At 36.5% G+C, this 24,725-nt stretch overlaps 1 protein-coding gene across 14 annotated transcripts in view; it reads left to right on the top strand.

Moving 5' to 3' along the window:
- Positions 1-24,725, top strand: part of MPDZ (multiple PDZ domain crumbs cell polarity complex component) — a 167,602-nt gene that overhangs the window by 58,561 nt on the left and 84,316 nt on the right. For 8 of the 14 annotated variants that reach the window (XM_073880796.1, XM_073880794.1, XM_073880791.1 and 5 more), the window contains exons 9-19: positions 1,202-1,316; positions 2,095-2,183; positions 9,532-9,715; positions 10,712-10,801; positions 12,474-12,583; positions 15,013-15,159; positions 16,233-16,397; positions 18,211-18,396; positions 19,756-19,965; positions 21,664-21,780; positions 24,122-24,289. In XM_073880796.1, coding sequence (XP_073736897.1) covers positions 1,202-1,316; positions 2,095-2,183; positions 9,532-9,715; positions 10,712-10,801; positions 12,474-12,583; positions 15,013-15,159; positions 16,233-16,397; positions 18,211-18,396; positions 19,756-19,965; positions 21,664-21,780; positions 24,122-24,289 — 1,581 coding nt within the window. The remainder of the gene's footprint in view (positions 1-1,201; positions 1,317-2,094; positions 2,184-9,531; positions 9,716-10,711; positions 10,802-12,473; positions 12,584-15,012; positions 15,160-16,232; positions 16,398-18,210; positions 18,397-19,755; positions 19,966-21,663; positions 21,781-24,121; positions 24,290-24,725) is intronic. The other 6 variants (XM_073880795.1, XM_073880790.1, XM_073880788.1 and 3 more) reach the window with 2 other exon arrangements.

Here is a 24,725-nt window from a genome sequence, read left to right as displayed (position 1 = left end):
ACTATCAGTGAGATATAGTCAGAGTTTGCTTAAAGAAAGTAAGAAAATATTACCAGCTAGCCCCAACCTGTATGTCCATTCGAACCTTCATTCTGTTGTGATCTTTGTAGGGTTCTCTGGGGAATCTGCTGGTACCATACAAGTACATAATGCCAGAAGCTTGCTGATGACTTACTGCGCTAGTCCACTAATGCTGAATTCGGAGAGCCTTGCCCTTCAGCCCAATGTATAATTAATAATAGTTTTACATGTTAGAGGAGCCTGCTTTCAGCTGTCTTTTCAGGGATGAAGATCAATGCAGAAAGGCATGCTTGCCTTATAAAGAACTTTTTAAGTTAAAGTCTGAATTTACAAAACAAATACAGTAACAATTTTAAATAGCTCCTTGTTGCATTTCACAGGTTTTCAAAATCATCATCAGTGTATTAATAAAATGTCTGGAAGATAGATTAAATCCTATCCATGGTGTTCAAATCAACTATCCACTTAAGGTAGTAGTAGCAGCAAGTTAGTGGACAGTGTCCTGAGTAGACACTATGGCTCCTATATACTACTAGGGATCTTACACACTGCAGAGCATTTTAAGAGCAGGGGTTTTGCAACCAACTTACCTGTATGTGAATCCTGCCTCTAATAGACTGCTTACTGTTTGTCCTTGGAAAGGTTTATGTTCCTCAGAAAAACTGATAGGAATTGTACCTCCCTCATAGGCTTGTTCTAAGGAGTAAATTAAGACATCTCAAGTGTCTGTTACATAGAAACTACTCAATAAATGTTAGCTGGACTTGTTATTCTTACTCCTGATAGAGAGTTGAGCAAAGCAATGATGAGAAAAATTCAGATTTGAACGTGTTGACCTGAATTCAAAACATGAGTTCTTTCAATTGTAGAAATGAAGATAAGCCATCCCTGCAAATAGATTTGTTAATAGGAGACTATTTGATTTTTAAAATTTTGTATATACAAATCATAACGCATTTCTCTGATAAGTGGGTATTCAGCCTTACTGCAGGCATTACTTTTGAGTAACAATGTAATGCTCAGTTCATGTTGTCAAGATTGAAGGAGTAGTCTCTTCTGTAGTTTCTTTGCCACCTAATGATATTATATTATTCCTAAATATAGCTTGTTGCCTTTTGAGTTTATCTTGTTTGTTTACATGTTTATTGTTCTGCATATTTATTTATTGATTTTATTTTAGGTTGATGCTTCTACTCAGAAAAGTGAAGAAAGTGAGACATTTGATGTAGAACTCACTAAAAATGTCCAAGGATTAGGAATTACCATTGCTGGTTACATTGGAGATAAAAAATTAGGTAGTTTTATTTTATTTTTTTATTTTTTTATTTTTTTTAAAGATTTTATTTATTTATTTGAGAGAGAGAGAATGAGAGATAGAAAGCACGAGAGGGAAGAGGGTCAGAGGGAGAAGCAAACTCCCTGCTGAGCAGGGAGCCCGATGTGGGACTCGATTCCGGGACTCCAGGATCATGACCTGAGCCGAAGGCAGTCGCTTAACCAACTGAGCCACCCAGGCGCCCAAAAATTAGGTAGTTTTAAACACTTTTTTTTTTTTTTTACTTGGGAATTGCCTCTAATATCTTTGTCTTGTGAAATATTGAATCAATATGGGGCACCTGGGTGCCTCAGTCATTAAGCGTCTGTCTTTGGCTCAGGTCATGATCCCAGGGTCCTGGGATCTAGCCCCGCATCGGGCTCCCTGCTCCACGGGAAGCCTGCTTCTCCCTCTTCCGCTCCCCCTGCTTGTGTTCCCTCTATTGCTGTCTCTCTTTCTCTGTCAAATAAATAAATAAAAAATCTTAAAAAAAAAAGAAATATTGAATCAATATTATGTATTTTCAGATTCTTGAATGAACTGATCAAAAACTTCCTTAGGAATAATTCAGTGTCAGAAACTCTGATACTGTGCTTGATAGACAAAATCATTGTCTTATTCTCTAGACTAAGTTTCTGTTGGTTTTGTTCCTGTGGCTTGTTGATTTATATTTATTCAAAATTAGGACTTTATATTTGGAGAATGAAGGATGGATAGTTTTTGAGTGTGCTTTGCAAAAACCCTGTTTCTAATCTTAGAACCTTCAGGAATCTTTGTAAAGAGCATTACAAAGAGCAGTGCTGTTGAACATGATGGAAGAATCCAAATTGGAGACCAAATTATAGCAGTAAGTAACACATTTAATAAGGGATTTGTTAATTTTCATGGTTGAGAAATGCATTCTCCTAGTTTACTCAGTTTTGAGAACTGCAGTTAGCTCCATACTAATTTAAGCTTTTTGGTGATTTGAAGCTGTCATTAACAATTACCCGTTTTGTTATTTTGTAGAACATTGGATAGAAGCTTCACTGATCTCAGTTCTAAATAATAGAATAATTTCTGATATATCTGATTTCTGGTTATAACGAATTTGTTACATTAATATACTTACACTTTAGTTGCAGACAATCTAAAGGTAAAGACCAGATATCATAATCTTTAGTGTACTTGAATCTGAATTTTGGGATGTGTGCATTTTTTTTTAATATCAGCGGAATGACACTGTTGTTGTTGGCTCCATGTCCAGGGCTCTTTTTAGCTATAAGAATATACAGGAATAAAAGAAATAGATCTTAACTCCCTCTTTATCAGATCAAGCCCATCATTGTTATTGTAGTAACCTCAGTATGTTTTGAGCATATTGGTATTCAGGGCAGTGTACAGAAGAATACAACTTCACTTCAGTGTTCTGTGCAAATTGGGCCACCGTAACTACTCCTTAAAACACACGTCTGAGAGACCCTACACCAGGGGCTTCCTGGTCAGAGAAGTTTAGGAAAAACTTATAAGGTCTCTTAGGGGTTCATAATGCACACTGAAAAATCTAAGACTCTGAGAAGTTATGCAGTAGAGAAAAGTCAGCTGTTTTACTTTGGGTTTTCCTAAACTTTGGTAATCATGGGCTCTTTCTTTCCTCAAACATATATTAACATTCTTTGAAAGACATTTTGGAGAATACCGATTTATCTTAATACGTATTTGTTTATGTTTAATTAAGTCTCTGTTGTTTCCTTGGGATCTTATTATGATAAGAGTGTAGAATGTTAACATAAGATTCCATGTTCATAGTGGCTTTATTCATAATAGCTGAGATGAGGAAGTAACCCAAATGTCCATCCATGGATGAATGGATAAACAAATTGTGATGTGATGTGAGATATATATATATATATATACACACACACTAAAGATTATATATATTATAAATATATATAAAGATTATACCTATATACACTAAAGTTTATGATATATGGTCTTTACCTTTAGATTGCAACTCAAGTATAAGTATATATATATGAAATGGAATGTTATTTAGTCTTATAAAGAAGGAAGTTCTGTCACATCCTGCAACATGGTTGAACCTTAAGGACATTATTCTAAGTGAAATAAATGAGTCACAAAAAGACAAGTACTGTATGTTTCCATTCGCATGAGGTACTTAGAGTAGACAGACTCATAGAAATAAAAACAATGGTTGTTGCAAGAGTCTGAGTGGAGGGGAACACAGGGAGCTGTTGTTTAATTGTTACAGAGTTTCAGTTTTGCAAGGTAAAAACGTTCTAGAGTTCTATTGTATGACACTGAATAAACTTAGCACTACTGAACGTTATAGGTAAAAATGGTTAAAATGCTAATCTTTTTGTTACGTGTTTTCTACCACAATTTAAAAAAAAAGAGATGCCCTTATTTCTGCCTTTGCTTCTACATTACAACTTTCTGAGTCTTCTTGGGCTTAGTTCTGTAAAACTAAGTACACCTGTTCACCTCTTGAAACCTGTGAAGATCAAGTTGTGCTTGCCACTTAAGTTGGCTATAACCTGGGAATGAGTTTTAACCACTGTATTTTCATTTGTCATACAAGGAAAATTAACTATTTGTTTTTTAATTTTGGAGAAAAAGAGTGGAGAGAGAGTACATAGATACAGACTCTAAATCCATATCCAATACTGAATTAAAAATTAAAAACATAGCTAGTGTACTTTTTTTCCCTAAGATATATATTTTAATCCATTAAAAAACTTTTTTAAAAAATCAGCTTTATTGAGATATAATTCACATAGCCTACAATTCACCCATTTAAAGGGTATAATTCAGTAGCTTTTAGTATATTCACAATTGTGCATCCATTATCACAGTCAATTATAGAAACTTTTCATTATCTTAAGGGGAAACCCCATACCCAGTAGCAGTCTATCCCTAATTCTACCATCCTCCCAGCACTAGAGAACCACAATCTTTTCTCTGTCTGTATAGATTTGCCTACTCTGTATATTTCATGCAAATGGAATTATACAATATGTGGTCCTTTGTGACTGGTTTATTTCGCCTAGCATGTTTTTAGGGTTCATCCATGTTATAGCATGTATCAATTCTTCATTTCTTTTTATAGCTGAATGATATTTCATTGTATGGATATACCACATTTTATTTACCCATTCATCAGCTGATGGACATTTGGGTTGTTTCCATTTTTTTGGCTGTTATGGATAATGTTGCCATGAACATTCATGTACAAGTTTTTGTGTGGATGTATGTTTTCATTTATCTTGGGTATATACTTAGGAATAGAATTGTTGGATCCTCTGATAACTGCTTAGTAAGCTTCTTTCACTTACAAAATTGGGAAAAGGAAACTTCCCTTGTATATTTTTTGGCAGACCAAATGAGTAATTAATTAAAATACTTGGTATAACACTTGGCGCGTAAGTACAGTTTAATTACGAAGCAGATCCTTATTGAAGGCCTGAAATAATTGCACATTTAAAAGCACAATAGCGGGGGTGCCTGGGTGGCTCAGTCATTAAGTGGTTGCCTTCGGCTCAGGTCATGATCCCGGGGTCCTGGGATCAAGCCCCGTGTCGGGCTCCCTGCTCGGTGGGAAGCCTGCTTCTCCCTCTCCCACTCCCCCTGCTTGTGTTCCCTGTCTTGCTGTGTCTCTCTCTGTCAAATAAATAAATAAAATCTTAAAAAATAAATAAAAGCACAATAGCTTCCCTCCAAACTTGTCATTATTTTCTTTCTTTTCCTTTTATTATGTTATGTTCATCACCATACATTACATCATTAGTTTTTGATGTAGTGTTCCATGATTCATTGTTTGCGTATAACACCCAGTGCTCCATGCAGAACGTGCCCTCTTTAATACCCATCACCAGGCTAACCCATCCCTCCCCCCCCCCTCCCCTCTAGAACCCTCAGTTTGTTTCTCAGAGTCCATCATCTCTCATGGTTCGTCTCCCCCTCCGATTACCCCCCTTCATTTTTCCCTTCCTGCTATCTTCTTCTTCTTCTTCTTTTTTTTTTTTTGAGTGAGACTGTTGAATCACAGACCTGTACCTCTGAAACAAATGATACATTATATGTTAAAAAAAAAAAGAACAAACTTGTCATTATTTTCATTAGGTGGAACCTCACATAGGGTTTTGCTTAGGTAAGATCAGTAATAAAGGGAATTGTTGACTCGAAAGGAGAAGCCCCCTTCTTCTGAAGGGTTTTCTTGTTTTCAATAAAGTCACTTGTCTTCACTGTCATCAGTGTTCTGAGTTTTAACTTTTAGCAATATTCTCTTACTTCAAAGTTAGGGGCCTCTCAGACTCTAAGGAAACATCATGCAATGCTTTTGGCCATGCATTAAGGGTTTGTGAAATGTCACCATCTTGTGGACTTCTGAGATACTTGTGGTAAAGTTCTTTATACTGGTTGCATTTTCACAACTGCAGTCTTTGTTTTTTCTGGTTTTGTTTTGGCAGCAACTGTTTGGAGCTATACTCTGTTTTTATTTTGTAGTTGTCCAGGCAGTGAGAAGATTGAGAAACTATTTCTTGCTATTTTGAGGAGGTATTGTTTTATAACATGAAACTTACTTTGTTATAAGATTCCCATTTTACAAATTGTGCTCTGTTGACCCCTAGGGTTTCACTGTAGACATTACAGGGGAGAGAATAGAGCGAATGATTCCATTTTATTCCCTTTGTATATTGGTATCCCATGTAAGAATTATTTGATCAAGGGATTCTATTGTATTTTAAAAAGTTGACCAAAGTGGTCATCAGATTAAATCATATATTCATTCTTCTTAGATTGATGTATAGAAATCCTTGCTAAAAGCAGAATGGAATTATGATTGATTAAAAAGAAATATTGGGAGCCTGGGTGGCTCAGTTGGTTAAACGCCTGACTCTTGATTTCAGCTCAGGTCATGATCTCAGGGTCGTGAGATCCAGTCCCTCGCCCCCTCTCCTCGCTCATTGCAGAATCTGCTTGAGATTATCTCCCTCTCCCCTCGCCCTTCCCCCTGCTCACCCACGTGCATGCTCTCTCTCCCTCTCTCTCTCAAATAAATACATAAAATCTTTAAAAAATTATTAAATAGGCTTGTAAGTAAGGAAAAGTGTCATGTTGCCTTTGATATTCTGACTTTGTTAATAGGCTCAAGTTCTCTTGTAATATCTGTAAGCTGTGGTGGAGGGAGGGCTTGGCTGGATAGATTGATCGTACTCGGGAGCTGGGGGTTTCCACTTGTTTCAATTAGTCATTCTCTCCTCCGTTATTGTTCCTGCTAATTGTGGTGTCTGCACTGAGCATTATGAGGTTAGTGGAGCTTTCCTTGAGAGCACACAGGCAGCCTCTTGCCATTGTATCTAGTTCCAGAGCACTCTTGTCTATGGTACCACTGGGTCTGAAGCCACGTCTTAACACTCTCTGTGATCATAGCAGACCAGAGCTGCCTGGGGCCCCGATTTGGGCTTTGGTGACCTTACCTCATACGTATAACAAATGTAATGATATTTGAACAGAAACTTCTCTCAAGAAGTCTTGAAACTTTCATGTTTATTAATCACTTCTTCAGTCTGTTAATAATACCAGCTTCTGAGTTTCTTCCCAGTATAAAGTGCTGGGCACTGTAATTTTGGGAAAATAGGTACCATTATTCCCATATTACAGATGAAGATACTGAGAAATTTGAATTGAAATCCAGTTTTAAAAGTTCATGGTTATTCCCTTATACCAGTTTCTTCTGTGCTGGTACCATCTCTGACATTTGGGTAAGGAATATGTTTTTAAATTCAGGCCATCAAATTTTGAAAATGAAGAATGCAGTTTTTAAAAATGTATTTGAACTTTATTGGTATTAAGTTGACAAAATCATATGCATTTGAGTTTTTAAAATTAAATTGGATTTTTCCAAATCAAAACCCCAATGAGATACCACCTCACACCAGTCAGAATGGCTAAAATTAACAAGTCAGGAAACGACAGATGTTGGCGGGGTTGCAGAGAAAGGGGAACCCTCCTACACTGTTGGTGGGAATGCAAGCTGGTGCAGCCACTCAAGAAACAGTATGGAGGTCCCTCAAAAAGTTGAAAACAGAGCTACCATTCAATCCAGCAATTGCACTACTGGGTATTTACCCCAAAGATACAAATGTAGTGAACCGAAGGGGTACGTGCACCCCGATGTTTATAGCAGCAATGTCCACAATAGCCAAACTATGGAAAGAGCCAAGATGTCCGTTGACAGATGAATGGATAAAGAAGATGTGGTATAGATATACAGTAGAATATTATGCAGCCATCAAAAGGAATGAAATCTTGCCATTTGCAATGACGTGGATGGAACTGGAGGGTTTTATGCTGAGCAAAATAAGTCAATCAGAGAAAGACACGTATCATATGATCTCACTGATATGAGGAATTCTTAATCTCAGGAAACAAACTGAGTGTTGCTGGAGTGGTGGGGGGTGGGAGGGATGGGGTGGCTGGGTGATGGACATTGGGGAGGGTATGTGCTATGGTGAGCGCTGTGAATTGTGTAAGACTGTTGAATCACAGACCTGTACCTGTGAAACAAATAATACATTATATGTTAAAAAAAAAAAAAAGATAGTAGGAAGGGAGAAATGAAGGGGGGCAATCAGAGGGGGAGAGGAACCATGAGAGACTATGGTGTCTGAGAAACAAACTGAGGGTTCTAGAGGGGAGGGGGTTGGGGGATGGATTAGCCTGGTGATGGGTATTAAAGAGGGCACGTTCTGCATGGAGCACTGGGTGTTATATGCAAACAATGAATCATGGAACACTACATCAAAAACTAATGATGTAATGTATGGTGATAACATAACATAATAAAATTAAATTGGATTTTTAAAGAGTTGAACAATAAAAATCTGTTGGAGATAAAAACTGTACTGTGAATTTTAAGAGTGTTTATGGAACCTTAAAGTTGAGATTTTTATGAGTTTTTTCTTATTTCCTTTACTATCTGATAGTAAATAACATGTTCATTTATCTTATATTAATTTTTGTCTTTGAGGTTTAAATTTAAAATAACGTGCTATGATCTGCATTTATTCCTTCCAAAAGGTAATTTGCTTTACAAATAAATCCTTGACATATGGATTGAAGGCTCTGTATTCCCATTTGGGGTGAATATCTGTTGTACAGACGACAGTATTTTTGGTGACATCAGAACCTGTCCTCTTGGAGCATGCAGTCACAAAACTAATAATGACAGAAAATATAATATTAAAATTATGATAAATGCTGAGAAGGAGAAATGGTAAAGGGGGCTTTGACTATAGTCAGAGACCTTAGGATAGTTCAGTTATGAAAGTACTACACTGAGATCTAAAGCAAGCACAGGTGTTTTCTGGGTGGATGGATGAGAAAGAGCATGGGTTGGAGGGAGTCCAGAGAGTCTAGACTGGGGGGAGCAAAACCCACGGAGCCCTCCTGGCTGAGGGGAACGTTGCAGGGTGGGAGTGGAGATGAGCCCTCGGGGGCTGGGGGGCGCAGGGATAGGCAGCACCATGCCAGAAGACATTGGTGGTGGAGCTGGGGACGGTTGACACAGGTCTTTCTAAGCTGTGCTCACGGTATGGAAAGTTGGCTTAAGGAGTGTCCTGTGGAAGGCAGTCTTGGGACAATATGATCATATCTGTAGTTTGGAAAGATCACAGGGGCATCTTCAAATATTTTATCCTTTGTGAACTAGGAAAAGGGCAAGTCACGTGTATTTTCTGAAGAGGCAAAGAAATAAAGAGGAAGGTAGTTTTGTCATCTTTCTTTTTTTAAAGCCAGGATAAGTATGTTATGTAATACATCAGCACTCTCAGAGACCGCCTTTGTCACTGTCTTCTACACTTTTATATCCTGCATAGTACTGGCTTCCAGACTTGACTGTGTATCAGGATCACCTGAGGAATATAAAAGAATATTCCCACCCCAGAACTATTGGTTCATAATATCTAGAAGTGAGACACCATCATCATCTGTAATAAATAAAACTCACCTGGGTAATTCTAATTCTAGTGCATCTAAGTTATTACTGGTCCCCAAACAGGTTTTAGTTCATTCTCCAATTAGGGGAGTACTCACTCCTCTTCATTTCCCACTAACAAGCAGTAAACATGCTTTTGGTGAATTGGTAGTACAAATACTCCTTTATTTTTTAACACGTCTTGCTCTGATCACAGGTAGATGGCACAAACCTTCAGGGTTTTACCAATCAACAAGCAGTAGAGGTGTTGCGACACACAGGACCAACTGTGCACCTGACACTAATGAGAAGAGGAGCAAAGCAGGAGGCTGAGCTCACGTCAAGGGAGGACGTCACAAAGGACACAGTTCCGTCTCCTGTGAATGCCAGCGGAAGCAAAGGTAATGCCAGGTGAAACTGGTTTTCAGTTAGACCCTTACATCACTTAGATATTTTTCTAATTCTGAAAATACTTAAAGAATGGTATTTAGTCTTCACTGTTCATTATGAGCCAAATAAAAAGGAAATTTGGTGAGGTTAGGACTAACCAGAACTAGCGATGTGTCCATTCACTGCAGAATGCGCTTCCGAATAAAACAGATTTCTTTCTTTCCTGTTGATTCAGGCACCATTTCAGAGTCAGAAACGTGCATTTACCTTTCCAGCTCTGCCTTACCTTTGGGTGCCATTGCCATGTTTTCCTCTTTAGGGAGGACCTGTTCTGCCTGGGCTAGATCTGCAAGCCTCATGTGCCTAAATGTCCAGCCTTCCCCAAAGGAATCTACTTTAATAACACATTTAGAAATGTCATTCATAAGCTGTTGGTACATGAATATCTCTGAAAATTAGTGAAATCCCCCAGTAGCTGACTGATGTAAGAGTTTGTTGGTAGAAGTCAGGCTTTTGGTTTGAAAATGCTGTGTCATTTCTCAAACTATTGACCATTCTGGTATTTATGCCATATACTGTTTATTACAGCAGTAGGAGACAGGGGGGCAAATCACACGAGAAATTTATTCTTTCTTTTTGGAGAGAGAGAGTGGAAGACAGAGTGAGTGGGGGAGGGAGAAAGAGAGAGGGAGCAAGAGAGAATCTTAAGCAGTCTCCAAACTCAGCACGGAGCTTGACATGGGGCTCCGTCTCACGACCCTGAGATCATGACCTGAGCTGAAATCAAGAGTCGGACACTTAACTGACTGAGCCACCCAGGTGCTCCAAGAAATTTATTCTTTGTCATGTTAACAGGAGAATTTCCCTTTTAAGTACAAGTGATTATTGAAAAGTTTACCTACAAAGAATATTCATCTTGGGGTTCAGATAAATAAAGTGGGATTTGAAAAATTTCATGTGCTTGATTATATTATAAATGTAACTACTAAAATATTCTTATCTTTAAGAAAATTATGAAAAAGATGAAGATTCTTCATCTTTGAGTAGAAACACCAGCATATTACCAATTGAAGAAGAAGGTAAACACCTGGATCCAGGTTATTATGTTCTTTATTGTTTGTTTGTCTGGTTTTTAGAGAAATAATTTTTGTAAATGTGATTAAGCCTCTATGGATATAAATTACTAAAAAACAAACTATCAAAAAAGAAAAAGATACTTTTCAGTCCTTATATATAGATGGGATTAATTTCTCTAGTCGAGTAAAATAGTTCATTTACACCTGGCGTATTTTCTAGCTATACATTTTTCTTTCTTACAAATTTTTAAAACCCTTTAGGAATCAATCAGTTATGTACAAGGTTTTATGTCAATCCCCTTCCTTCAGTACAGCCAACATGTCCATATCTTATTGAGCAAGCAATAATAAAATTATCAAGTGTTTTTAAAATAAACATGAGAATCTTTTCATAGTCATAAAGCATCAGCTCTTAGGAATGAAACTGTCCAGTTTTGGGAGGCTTTTTCTTGTCAATTTTTCAAAAATTTGAAATCTTAATGGGAAGTTGGTTTGGGAAGGAATTGTATGGAGAAATTATTAGACCTTTCTGAGGTTTCTTTCAGTATAAACCTAGACTCCATCAAGCTGTTTAAACATTTTTTAGAGCAGTATTGTTTTACTATACAATTATGCCAGAATATTACTGCCATCTTTAGGCTGGGAGCTGTGTGCTTTCCTTACTTGTCACATTGCTTAGGTGCTTTAGTAACTTAAATCCACTGAGCAGAGTCTAAGACTGATCTCCTTTCATTTGTATGCTATCCTTCACTAAATAGTTATATTGATGCTTTGTGGTTCTTTAAAGTATCTACTTCATTATTAATGTTTTTTTTTCTGTTGAAAATTTTGATTTATTTTTATTATTTTAAAGGACTATTTGTGTTTGCAGTAATACCCTGCGAGTGTGATATGTAAGATTCATATGTGTTAATTGCATTCTGCCATTTTTACACTAGTAGGTGAAGAAATTATTTAGGCTAAAGTGAGTATCAAGAGTAGTGGGAAAGAATATAAAGGTTTTAGAGCATGAAACTTTATACAGTAAGTAGGGATGGGTGTGGGGGAATCACCTCAAAAGCCCAGATCATGTCTTTGCTTTGGTGAATGTGCATATGGGAGGGTCGGGGTGGGAAGATGCTCTAGACTTAGAATCAGAAGTCCCCAATTCTTTTTTAAACAAACTAAGGAAAAGCTTCTAAATGATTCTAATGCATCTACCCTAGTGCTGGTCCTCAGACAACAAACAAACAAAAGAAATTAAACAGACTCATAGATACAGGAAACAACTGTCGGTACCCAGAGTGGGGAGGTTTGGGAACAGGCAAAGTAGGTGACAGGGATTAAGATGTACAAACTTCATTTACAAAATAAATAAGTTATGGGGATGCATTGTACACATAGGGAATACAGTCAATAATATTGTAATAACTTTGTATGGTGACAGATTGTAACTAGAGTTATTATGGGGATCATTTCATAATGTATGGAAATATCGAACCACTATGATATATACCTGAAACTAATAGGATATTGTTTGTCAATTATACTCTAATATAAAAAATGTGTAGAGAAATAAGAGTAACTCATATACTGGGTGAAAAGTCAGCTTGCTACAACAGACAAGTTCTGATCACAGTGCCTCTGGAATAGAATGTAAAAATATGGAGGTTTTTGTTGTTTGTCACTGACTTAATTGTGTTGACTATTTCAGGATATCCGTTATTGTCAGCAGAGATGGAAGACATAGAAGATGCACAACAACAGGAAGCTGCCCTGCTGACAAAGTGGCAAAGGATTATGGGGATTAATTATGAAATAGTGGTAGGTTAGCTCAGCCTCCCTAACTTCCTAACTTGTAACTGTGGTTGAGCAGGAAGTTCATGACAAAAATAAAGATGATTTTCCTAAAGAGGGCTAGAGAAGTAGCAAATGCCCAGGACTTTTTTTGAAGACCTAAATGATTGAGGTATTTAAAAATTCAGGTTGGAGAAAGTTGGATAGTAACAAAGGAACTGAAATAAATGGAATGAAATTTTAGGACTCGTAATTCATCAATATTTTAATATTTTGAGTAGTCATTTGTATTATCTAGACAAAAGGAATGGGTTTTTTTTTTGATTCTTGAGTCTGGAATTTATGGAAAAAAACAGAATAGAATGACAGAATATACTTAAAGATAAAATAAAAATCATCATGATCTTATATATAAAATTCTAAGAGGATTTTTTTCCCACTCTATCCTTACATATTTATTTTGCTTAAGGGGTTTAATTCTGCATCTTTTCATACCATTTATTCCGTAGTGAATGTTTTATGTTTATTAATAGTTTGCATACCTTATATAGCAATCATGACCTGCTATCCTAAAAAGAGACTTAAGAAAGGTAATGTAAATTATCAATCTTGAGATGTATACCAGCAAATTTTAGGGATTTCAAAAGGAAAAATAAAACACTAGGTTAAGTAGAGTTTTTCATACTGCCTATAATATTCAAACAACTCTAGATTAGGAGAGATCAAAGAACAGATGTCATGTAATAACTAGCATTTATTGAGCACTTTGTGCCAAGCAGTATTCTTAGTGTTTCATTTAATCTTTGTGATATGATCTTTTTTTTTTAAAACACTCAAGATGGTTAACAGTCAAATAAGTAGTAAGTACAGCTGTTTTTACCATTTTAATCAAGTCAGGGAAGAATACAATAAGGTCCAGCTTAACTGTAGTTAATTTAGCATGAAAAGTAGGCTGGGGGATTCCTCTTATGGGGTAGGGTTAATATGCTGGGACATATCCCTGAGACTGCACTTCTGTGGTGGTAATGGAATAGTGAAGGGAACTGTTTAACGAGCCCCTTTGTCATAGAGGTGAGACCCAGAACCATGAACTTTTGGTTGTCCTTTGTGCACGTTGTCTCTCGGTGGCACTCCCAGTAATCTGTCAAGGGCGAACTGTGCTATAGGTAAGAACCAAGCTGCTTATTGGCCTTCATCAAACAAAAGTAAGATATGATTTTAAATTGTTTGCTATGTAGCTATATAGCCTAAATATAGTCATGAGAGGAGTGGTATAGTAGAAGGAAGGATTGATGGACATTATCAGGGAGGGGCTTGGAGGGCTGCTCAGATGAAGCGATATTTACATTGGGTTTTAGGGAGTGAGAGGGATTTCATCCACAGATTTCAAAATTGGATGATGTAGCTTCTGATAATAACCCTGCACATATTAGCAAGATTTGAAAGATATCTTTTTTAATTAAACACTGTTTTTCTCAGTTCCTCTATCCCTTAGTTTCCTGAACTATAAAATACAAGGGATGAAGTAGATCATCTTTAGTATTCCTTCTGATTTTAATATAGTTATTGGATTCTTTGTGAAAATGGGTGATTTCCTAACATTCTTCATTGTTTAATGTAACAGGAAATAAGTTCATTCTCCTATTTGAAGCTCTGGTTTACTTTTAATGACCAGTGTTGTCCGTTGATACCAGCATAGGATCAGGAGTGTGGGCTCTAGATTCAGACTGCATAAGTTTCAAAGTTCTTGTATAGCTATGTGACTCTGGGTAAGATAGCCTCTTTGAACTTCATTTTCCTAATTTGGGAAACAAGGATAGACGTTGGAATGATTTATGAGAAGCAGGAGATAAACTACAAAATGGGGTTAGCCCAGTCCCTTGCACATAAGTGAAGTGCTAAGTGTGTGTCTTTTCTATACTGTTGTTCGAACGCAGGCATTTGATTTCATCTGTGGCCATTTAGATTACCCTCCATTTGTTACTAGTTTCTTTTCTTTTTTTTTAAGGTTTTATTATTTGAGAAAGAAAGAATGAGACAGAGAGCATGAGAGGGGGGAGGGTCAGAGGGAGAAGCAGACTCCCTGCTGAGCAGGGAGCCCGATGTGGGGGACTCGATCCTGGGACTCCAGGATCATGGCCTGAGCTGAAGGCAGACACTTAACCGACTGAGCCACACAGGCGCCCCTTGTTACTAGTTTCTGTAGGTGCTGCACTGCACAGTATCTCAGGTCCTGGCACCTGGCTCCTTCCTCTGCATTTGTGTTGGCTCATGAAACTGATAGATAATCAGTACTCTTTCAGAGGCAAAGCTCCAAAGCTTTGCAGCTCCACAATAACATTTTTGAAGCTTTTGTGAGAAAGTTGACTTTTTGGGGGGTGAACATAAAATATATGCATGAGGAAAAAAAACAAATGAAAAAAATACTAGATTCATGATGATTTTTTTCCTTTCAGGTGGCCCATGTGAGCAAGTTCAGTGAGAACAGTGGGTTGGGGATAAGTCTGGAAGCAACAGTGGGACATCATTTTATCCGATCTGTTCTACCAGAAGGTCCTGTTGGACACAGTGGGAAGCTTTTCAGTGGAGATGAGCTGTTGGAAGTAAGGAGCTATGCCATTCCTCCATCCCCTTAAATAAAATTCTGAAAAGGCTGCAGGAGGCTTAATGTGTAATAATAATATGCATAATAAGTAAGTTCTTCTTTTAAATTTCCTCTCCAAAGGGTACTTGAGAGAGAGATGCAAGTAAAAATCCACCAAAAGTAGAAATTTCAAATCTGTCTGTATATTGATCTTTAGACCTAATTCCATGCTGGGTGTTTTTTGTTTGTTTTAGTCCAGAGAACTATAAAAACTTTCTTTTAAAAAATTTAAAACAGTTATTCAATTTTTAGACCAGGTATCACTTTCACATATTTCAGAATCACAAAGAACATAGAGAGACCCTGAACAGTCTCTTTCTTGTGCTAATCCAGCCAGTTTTCATCACCCTTCATTAAGTAACTACCGTTACATTTGGTACTCTGCAGTCTTCCCGATATGTTTAAGGAAGAACTAGGAAAATTTGGATATATTCTTTCTCCCACTTTTAAAAGCATACTGGCATAGAATATGTACTGTTTTCGGGCGCCTGGGTGGCTCAGATGGTTAAGCGTCTGCCTTCGGCTCAGGTCATGATCCCAGGGTCCTGGGATCGAGTCCCGCATCGGGCTCCCTGCTCCTTGGGAGCCTGCTTCTCCCTCTGCCTCTCTCTCTCTCTCTCTCTCTGTCTCTCATGAATAAATAAATAAATCTTTAAAAAAAAAAAAGAATATGTATTGTTTTCCATTTTGATTTTTTCACTTAGTGATATAAAATGTCAATTTGTAGAATAATCTGTTCCTTTTCCCTTCATCCCTGGGTATTTTTTTTATTACTTCTCCCTTTCCAAACTACTACTCTGGCATGTGAAACGGGTGAACAATGGTGATTTTTCTGAGTGCTTTACAAGTCCCATTTCCAACACAACTCTAACATTGTTCTAGATCATACTACTGTAGGTAACTAGTTCTGAGCCCAGTAGAACTATGGTAATCACCATCGTAAAATTCATATTTATTTAATAAAAGATTGGTTTCAAAAGAGTACTCATGTTATGAAATGTTCTCTCTTGGGCAACTTCTCTTTTTGCACAGGTGAATGGCATAACTTTGCTTGGGGAAAATCACCAAGATGTGGTGAATATTTTAAAAGAACTGCCAATAGAGGTGACAATGGCGTGCTGTCGACGAACCGTGCCGCCCACCAGCCAGTCAGGGTTGGATAGCCTGGACTTATGTGATATTGAACTGACAGAAAAGGTATCAGGTTTGAGACTAGCCAGAATAAATAATGGAAAGTCTAAATGGCATCTAAAATTTTTTAAGTCTTTTTTTTTCTTTCATTTGGCATTTGATTTCCTCAAAATCAGTGGCTTGTAGGAAAGACCTTGGAGTCAGACAAATGTGAGTTTGAGTCAGGCTTGGCGCTTACTCGCTCTGTGACCTTGGGCAAATCGCTTCATCTTTCTGAATCTCACTTTTCTCCTCTGTAAAATCTACATCATAGTGCCTGTCTTCAGAGGGTGGTTCTGTTGTTCAGATAAGTTTGTATAATGATATTAGGTATTATGGCACCCTTTATGCTTGTATAATTTATTTATAGTATCCCCTGTGAAAAATATACTCATAATGTGCCCATTTATAGAAGAGAAAACTGATGTAAATAGTATGTAGTACAGATGTGGTAAACAAAAGATACCTAATGCCTGGCACATGGTTACTGCTCTGTAAATAGCTAACATATGGATGGACATATCCTCTCTGTGATTTTAATCTTACTTGCATATTTTTGTACTTTTTAAATGTGAACAATTTGAGGTCATAATACTGCATGTCAGATAATATTCTGTGACATTCAGACCTCCTATTTTCCTGTTTGCTTATTCTTTTTCATCAAATCAAAATGTCAAGAAATAGAGCTCATCAGCTTTTCTGAGGACTCATAATAGATATCTAAAGTTAAGATTTGGACTTTACATAATTTGCGATCTAGTCAAATCTCATTTAAGGTATAATGAGACATGATGCTAGAACTTGACTTACATTATACTGCAAGAATCAGTACAGTAGAAGAATTTTGAAAGCTTTGAAGAATGTAATATTCATATGAGTAGAGTAGGTTAAATAAGAGACATAATTCCAAATTGCATAGAACTCACTCTTGTCACCATACATGTCCATACACATTTTTTATGTGTTCTACATGGGATTATTACAATAAAGCAGGTGGACAGATTTGTATCCATGGTCCTAGGATGTGTAATAATTAACAGCAAAGATAGTATATAAACTAGAATTTCATCATCAAAAACATGTCTTTCTGAAATTGGTATGTTCATACAGATGAAGAAAACTGAGTTAACGTAGATTTACTTTATTTTTGCTGAAAGAAGCCAACATTTTGTATTCCTATTTCTGTGCTGAGTGCTTTATAAATGTTATCTCATTTAATTCTTAACAATTCTATCAAATGGGTAACTGTGAAATTCAGGTTAAGAATATTGCTCAAGGCAACACAGTTAAGAAATCATAGACACAGTCCTTAAGCCCAGACTAATCTGACTTCAAATCTTGTCTTGCTACTGTGCATGCTAATTTATTAATGAAATAATCATGTGCACAAGTCACAACCTTTGAGAACCTTTGCAGAGAGTACATTTACATAGAGCCATTCATTCTTGAATTGTTATATGTCATAAGAATTTTTTCTTTAATATCAAAGTAGATTTACAGTTTTTTTTTTTCTGACTACAGAGGTGACTCAGACACTGATGAAAAAAGGTGAAAGCCACCCATGGTCATGCTGCTGAGATACAACCATTGTGCATTTTTATAGGAGACCTTTGAACCATACATTTTTAATGCCTGTTCCATGTTAGGTATTTCTGCCTCTTTAACAACCTTCAGTAATTACTGCCTTAATCTGTAAAAGTTTCATGATAAGCTCTTGCTCCTTTTATTTGTGAGTGGTTTGTTCTGGACAGATGCTGGGACTCTCCCTGTCCTTGTGGTGTTGGTATGTGTCTGCTGGTCTGGTGCCCCTGAAATAAGAACCGTGTGGTCTGTTACGCAGCCTCATGTAGATCTGGGCGAGTTCACTGGGTCCTCGGAGACTGAGGAACCTGTGCTGGCGATGACCGAGGCGGCTCAGAATGCGGAGGAGGTTCAAGGACCTTTGGCCATGTGGGAGGTTGATGTGCAGCATATCGAACTGGAGAAAGGAAACAAAGGACTTGGTTTTAGCATTTTAGATTATCAGGTAAATATGTCCTATTTTTAACAATTTTTTAAAAAAGATATATATTCAAGGTATATTGTAGATAAGAGAAAAAGCAGTTGATATTTCAGAGTTATGAAAGACATTTCTTTGTTTCTAGCAAATCCTCCAAAATAATAATTTATATGGTTTATTTATCATGAAGGGTTTCTTTTAACATTGAGTTCATTGAACTCTTTCTAGATTTCAGCTCTTGAAAATTTGAAGAACATACAAAATACATTTTAGGAATATCATAGAAATACAGTTTTTTTTTGTTATTTGGGGAATATGTCTAAATTATTTTTATTTCCATGCTCATAATTGATAGTTCATATTTCAGTGGTAAGACTCAAAGTATTAAATACTTATTTCTTTTGTCTGTCGTGAATTATAGAGTTCTAATTGAAAATGGATTCTTGTCATTTGACTTAATGACTAAATTTATGAAGAAACTTAAACTGGTCAAGTGTAGCGTCCTTACCCTGCATTGCGCTCTGTGCTGGGTAACTGAGGAAATGCTTATGCATGTGTGAGAGAGCCTCCTCATTAATTAAGACTGAACCAGAGAGCCATCTCCAGTGACTTCCAGGAGCTGTGTTCTTTATAGGGCTTGATTGTGGAGCCTTGTTCTAATATTAAGGTTGCTGTGTATCTGAAAACACTGCATCATCACATACTACTATGTGGACTCTTTCTGTTTTTCTTCATTTCAGAAAGATAGGCCTGACCTTCTAGTACACTCACATCTACTGATGTCCCACAATAGTAACATCCTATTTAACAAATGCTGTTGTGGGGACACCTGGGTAGCGCTCAGTCGGTTAAGCATCTGCCTTCGGCTCAGGTCATGATCCCGGGGTTCTGGGATCGAGCCCCACAACAGGCTCCTTGCTCAGCGGGGAGTCTACTTCTCCCTCTCCCTGCTGCCCCCCACCTGACTTGTAGTCTCTCTCTGTCAAATAAATAAATGAAATCTTTAAAAAACAAACAAATGCTGTTGTCAATAATTCCTATATCTGATGTCCAGCCTCAGAAGACAGTTGTAAGATTGGACAATTTATCAAAAATTAAAATTATAATTTTATAGTGATCTGTACAGTTGAAGTAGTCTACTCAGGAACAACTTGGTACTTAAGGATGCCATCCTTCAGGGGAACTCTTCCTAAACTCTTCAAAATGGAGATAGCCTTTACCTAGATAATTTGTTTAGACGTGTTGCATGAAAATTCTTTTTTGAGGCACTTGAAACAATTACCCATCCATTATAATTCAGTGGGCAATCTATAAAAACATTTTTTCAATAAAAAGGAGCTACTTTCTTTTTTTTTTTTTATCTTTTTCCCTTCCCCATTCTTTCAGGATCCCATTGATCCAGCAAGCACTGTGATTGTAATTCGTTCTTTGGTGCCTGGCGGCATTGCCGAAAAGGATGGTCGACTTCTTCCTGGAGATCGACTCATGTTTGTCAATGATGTTAACTTGGAAAACAGCAGTCTTGAAGAAGCTGTGCAGGCTTTGAAGGGTGCGCCAGCAGGAACTGTGAGAATCGGAGTTGCTAAACCGTTACCTGTAAGAATTCGGATTTTATCGATTTTTCTTTTTCAGTTTGTAAACAAAATGGCTTTTAGGCTTACTTTTAGCTTCAGAAGGTGTTCTCATGAGTGAATCATGACTTTTAGTATGGTTATTGGCTGTGTGAGTGTAAAGATTTAATTTTGAATAATAGTTTTTAAAAGAATAAAGGAAAGAAAAAGATTCAGAAATAAATTTATAATTTTAAATTATGCTTTTATAGTATGCCTTTGATCTTTTTTATTGGATAATAAGGTCATGATGAATATAGAATCAAATATTTTAAAAGAAATATGCCTTAAAATGTCTATACCAATATAGTAGGGTATTAGAGAAATTAATAGCATTCACAACTAACAGTGCGATCTTTAATTATAGTGGAATAAAGTAGAATCTCTGTCAGTGTGGTTTAAGGTCCCGCATTCTGTTGATTTCAACACATTTCTTGTCTAATTACTGCAGAGCAAGAAACTGAACTTTTCACAGTGGGTTCATCAGCTTGTGGCTCTTCTCCTGGGAGGCAGTCGCCCTCCTGTCATTAATTAGTGTGGTATTAAAAACAACTAATCAGTTCATGCTACATGATGTCAGTATGTTTATTAGGTATAGTGATTACAACATAGCACTTATCACTGAATTCCAAGTAAGTATTAGAAACATTCTCAATATTTGTGGGACTTTTTTAATGTATAAATATATTTTTAAGGCAAAGGGCAAATATACCTTAAGAAAACACAAACACATAGGTACATTTGCATAAACATCAAATAACAATTTGTTGACTTTATGAAAGAATTTGTTCAAATAGTAAGCTTTGTTAATACATTTGCAATGTTAGATATTTCATGCCTTATTTTGTACTCCACAAAGAGCTTTGGTAACCTATGGAAATATATTTATGACAACAGAGGAAAGGAGAGAAGTTCTGCATGTGTTGCTGATGCAGGGTGATGTAGGCAAGACAATCTATTTTAGGCTATTTTATTTGAGATTGGAATAAATATGTTAGGTTTTCTGTCAGTGTGATTAAGGTTGCAATATAATAGATTAGGAATGTAATTTAAGTAGATTCTGTACATGTAGACTTGTGGGTTTTTTTTTTTTTTTTTGCTGTTTTTTAAGCTATGCTCAATTGAGAGACTCCACTGTAGGGTTCTCTGACATTCCTTATCAAGTAAATCACATTCTTTAAAATGATATTCTAGTAAGGGATGACAGAGAGAAGATGATCCTTCCTTTTTAATGTTTTTTTTTCCCTGCAACTTCTTTTATATCTTAACACCTAAAAGGTGCCTTACTTATTTTTATATTAAGAAGTCATTATCTAATCAGAATATTTGGCAGATAAAACTGACCAGAAGGTTATTATATAATATAAAATATTGTTGATTTTGTTGATCTTTTATAAGGAGAATGAAAAATTTAGAAGGGATTTTCATCTAACAGATGATGTATTGGTATTAGAAGAATGTCCTTTTGTATCTTAACAAATAAAAACATTAAATATGAATATTTATCCTATTTCATGTTCATCATTCTATGTCTAAGTCATATGTTATCATTTGAAAACGTTCCCATTTTTTCCCTCTCTTCTCCTTATGTCTTCTTCTATCCCCCCCCCCGCTTTCCTTCCTTCCCTCTTTGCTCTTCTACCTCAAACTCATCCTCAAACACTGAGCCTCCTTCTCCCTGCAGCTTTCACCAGAAGAAGGGTATGTTTCTGCTAAGGAGGATTCCTTTCTCCACCCGCCACACTCCTGCAAGGAGGAAGGGCTGGCTGACAGAGCCCTCTTCAGGGCTGACTTGGCTCTGGTTAGTGGCCACAACATATCAAGTCTTCTTTCAGAAATCTTACGTGTCTTATTTTTTACTTTTCAAAATATTCTAAAACCTTACTGTATACTCTTTGTTCATAATGTTTTGGAAAACCAAACATTTTCATTTCAACTTCTAGTGGTTCTCATAGTTCAAAATAGGAAGAAAAACCTATTTGTTGGACTTCGGGAAGAAATTCAGTTAGCAAAGCATTCTGGCAACTAGTAGAATTAATCTTTACATCATACCAAAAGTTGGTGAAGCAGTCGTTTGCTCTGATTTCATACCTGGGCCATTTCTAGGCACTATTTAGCTGTTTTCAGCTACTCAGTTGTTTTGGCTACCTTTTAATGAGGTAACTTAAACTATATTTTTTCCATTCGATACAAATCATGTGAAAACCACATCAATTGGTTCGGTTATTAAGTAACACAAAAGCCTCCAAAATAGTCAAAACCCATGTGTTCTAAAATTACAAAATGTAATAAACACCACTGATTTACTAGAAAATTTTAAATTAAAATTTTATTTTTACTTGATCTATATAAAATCATTCATTAGAATAAATGTATTGGTGGCCCACTGGAGACCACTTTGATGAATAAATGCATGCATCTTGCTCCTAAGAACCTCATTGTCTGGTAGAAGAGACAATACTATAGCAATAATTAAGATACAAAGCTAAACACCAGATGCAAGTAAACATGTGACATTTATACAACATAAATATAACAAATTGTACATCCTATTCTATTGCTCCTATTAAAGCCAGGTTCCTGGCCTAACTTTCTTTTTGGGCAAATAATGCCCAGTGTGACTAGAAAGGATATGGCCAGCTTTTGAAATCCTTGTTTCAGTGTATCAGAATAGAGAGTGAGGTTTAAAACCCATGGTTTTCTCCATTATGTATTTATAACCAGTTGTGCACATCTTGCTTTAGAACTGAGTATGTATTATTTCTTTGATTTTGATAGTCCTAATTTTTGGGAGATCAGTTTTTCTTGTTAATATTTTTCAACTAACCAGCTCCTGAAATTGTCTTTTAGGAAGTTTTGGTGTATATTATAATAAATACAATAATATCACATTACAATATAATTAATCCATGACACAAAGCTTAGTTAATGCCACCTGTCTAGATAGCGATGTGAAGTATTTACTGTCTAGATTGTTGTACATGATAAACATTTGTGAAGGGTAAACCTCCACAAAGTAATTCACTAGTGAATTTGAACATGTATTTAAAATACATTATTAGAGAGAGGGTCACTTGGAAAGGGCGTACCTGTATTCTTAGCATGTTTTTGCAAGAATGTGACCTGGTATAATGTTATAATTCTCCTGGCAAAACAAATTGAAATCACAAAGAAGTAGAACACATAGGATTTTGCCATCAAGAGAGAAAATGCCGATAATATCAGAGAAGGGTAGTATTTATGTTAGTTCTATCTATTCTAAGGTATAACTGTGAGTGAATTGTAAATAGAGCTTTAAGCTCCTCATGAGTTGATTCTTTCACTTGGTTCTGCCACAGAAGATAGTATTAGGAGTTTTAGGTAATATATAGTGAAATGTTCTACTTTATATGAGTTTTCCAAGAATAGGAGTTTACAGCTTTATAGCTTCCCCACAACCATCAGTAGCCCCGTGTCTGTTAGTATATCTGTTAATCACAGATACTCTTTTTGGTTTCTGATGATCACCAGCAAATTCCGAATCTGCAACTTGAAAGGTTTTTAAAATCTAGTTTAAGATAACTTAAAATAGGTGTGCCTGAGTGGCTCAGTCAGTTAAGCATCTGACTCTGGATCTCAACTCAGGTCTTGATCTCAGGGTCATGAGTTGAAGCCCCTTATTGGGCTCCATGCTGGATGTGGAGTCGCTTTAAAAAAATAACTTAAGATATATTGTTTTAGTGAGCTTTATAAATAGGTAATTGCCTAGCTGCCTTGCTGAATAATAGTTTATTTTAGTTGAATAGGAAAAGCATTGACCTTATTTTATTATAAAATTCTAGGAGTTGGGCAGGTGGTTTTAAAAAATAACGTGAACTAGAGAAAGTAAATATTTTCCTTAATTTATGGAACCACTTAAACTTCGAATGGACGCAGACCCTTTGTTAATTGTTACCGTTGTCCTTTTATTGCTGGGATAAGGAACTGATGGTGGCACCAGTCTGTCCTTGTTCCGTTGCCTTGGTCAGTCTCTGATGTGTTGAAGAGGGTGAAGAGGTCATGTCGAAAATAGGATGAACGCCGGTATGCTTTTTAGTCTCAAGTGGAGACTTGTCATACATGTAACCAGAATTTCCAACTGATATTATCGTTTTGATTCCTAGGTGGACACAAGTGAGGCCGACTTAGCAGATGAATCGACACTGGAGTCTCAGTACTCTCCTGATAATGACAGTATCTACTCCACTCAAGCCTCTATTTTATCCCTTCACGGCAGTGCTTGTAGCGATGGCCTGAACTATGGTCCCTCCCTTCCATCTTCTCCTCCCAAGGTACAAAGGAATTGCATTTTATTTACGGGAGAGCCTTGTGTGTAATTCTCTAGAGGTCAGTGTTTATGGGGGATGTTGGGAGTAGTATGGTAGAGGCATTATGTTTTTCCAGTCATGGATTCATTATCAGATTAAAGTGCAGTTCCATTTAGGTAATGTTGATTGAGCATCTTTTAGACCACTGGGTACTATTTAAATCTAGGATCTGTTGTACAGAACGAGAGAGACAAGGGTCCAAGGCTTTGAGTAGGATTTATATGATAGAAAAGTTTTAATGAAATGTATTTCTCAAGTTGTGTATTTAGCTGTGTCTGCTTTAGAAAAATCATGAGGATAACTTTATTTTTTTAATGGTTTCAAAATCAATTTTCATGCAGAGTTGGATAGTAAAATATTTCTTGTATTAATTCAATATTTACTAGCAAGATAAATTTAA

Source organism: Callorhinus ursinus, unplaced genomic scaffold (genome assembly GCF_003265705.2).
Source record: "Callorhinus ursinus isolate GAN/ISIS: 27379988/994484 unplaced genomic scaffold, GSC_fseal_2.0 scaffold39, whole genome shotgun sequence".
Taxonomy (NCBI): Eukaryota; Metazoa; Chordata; class Mammalia; order Carnivora; family Otariidae; genus Callorhinus; species Callorhinus ursinus.
Note: the sequence above shows the minus strand (reverse complement) of the source record. Positions and strands in the feature narration are given on the sequence as shown.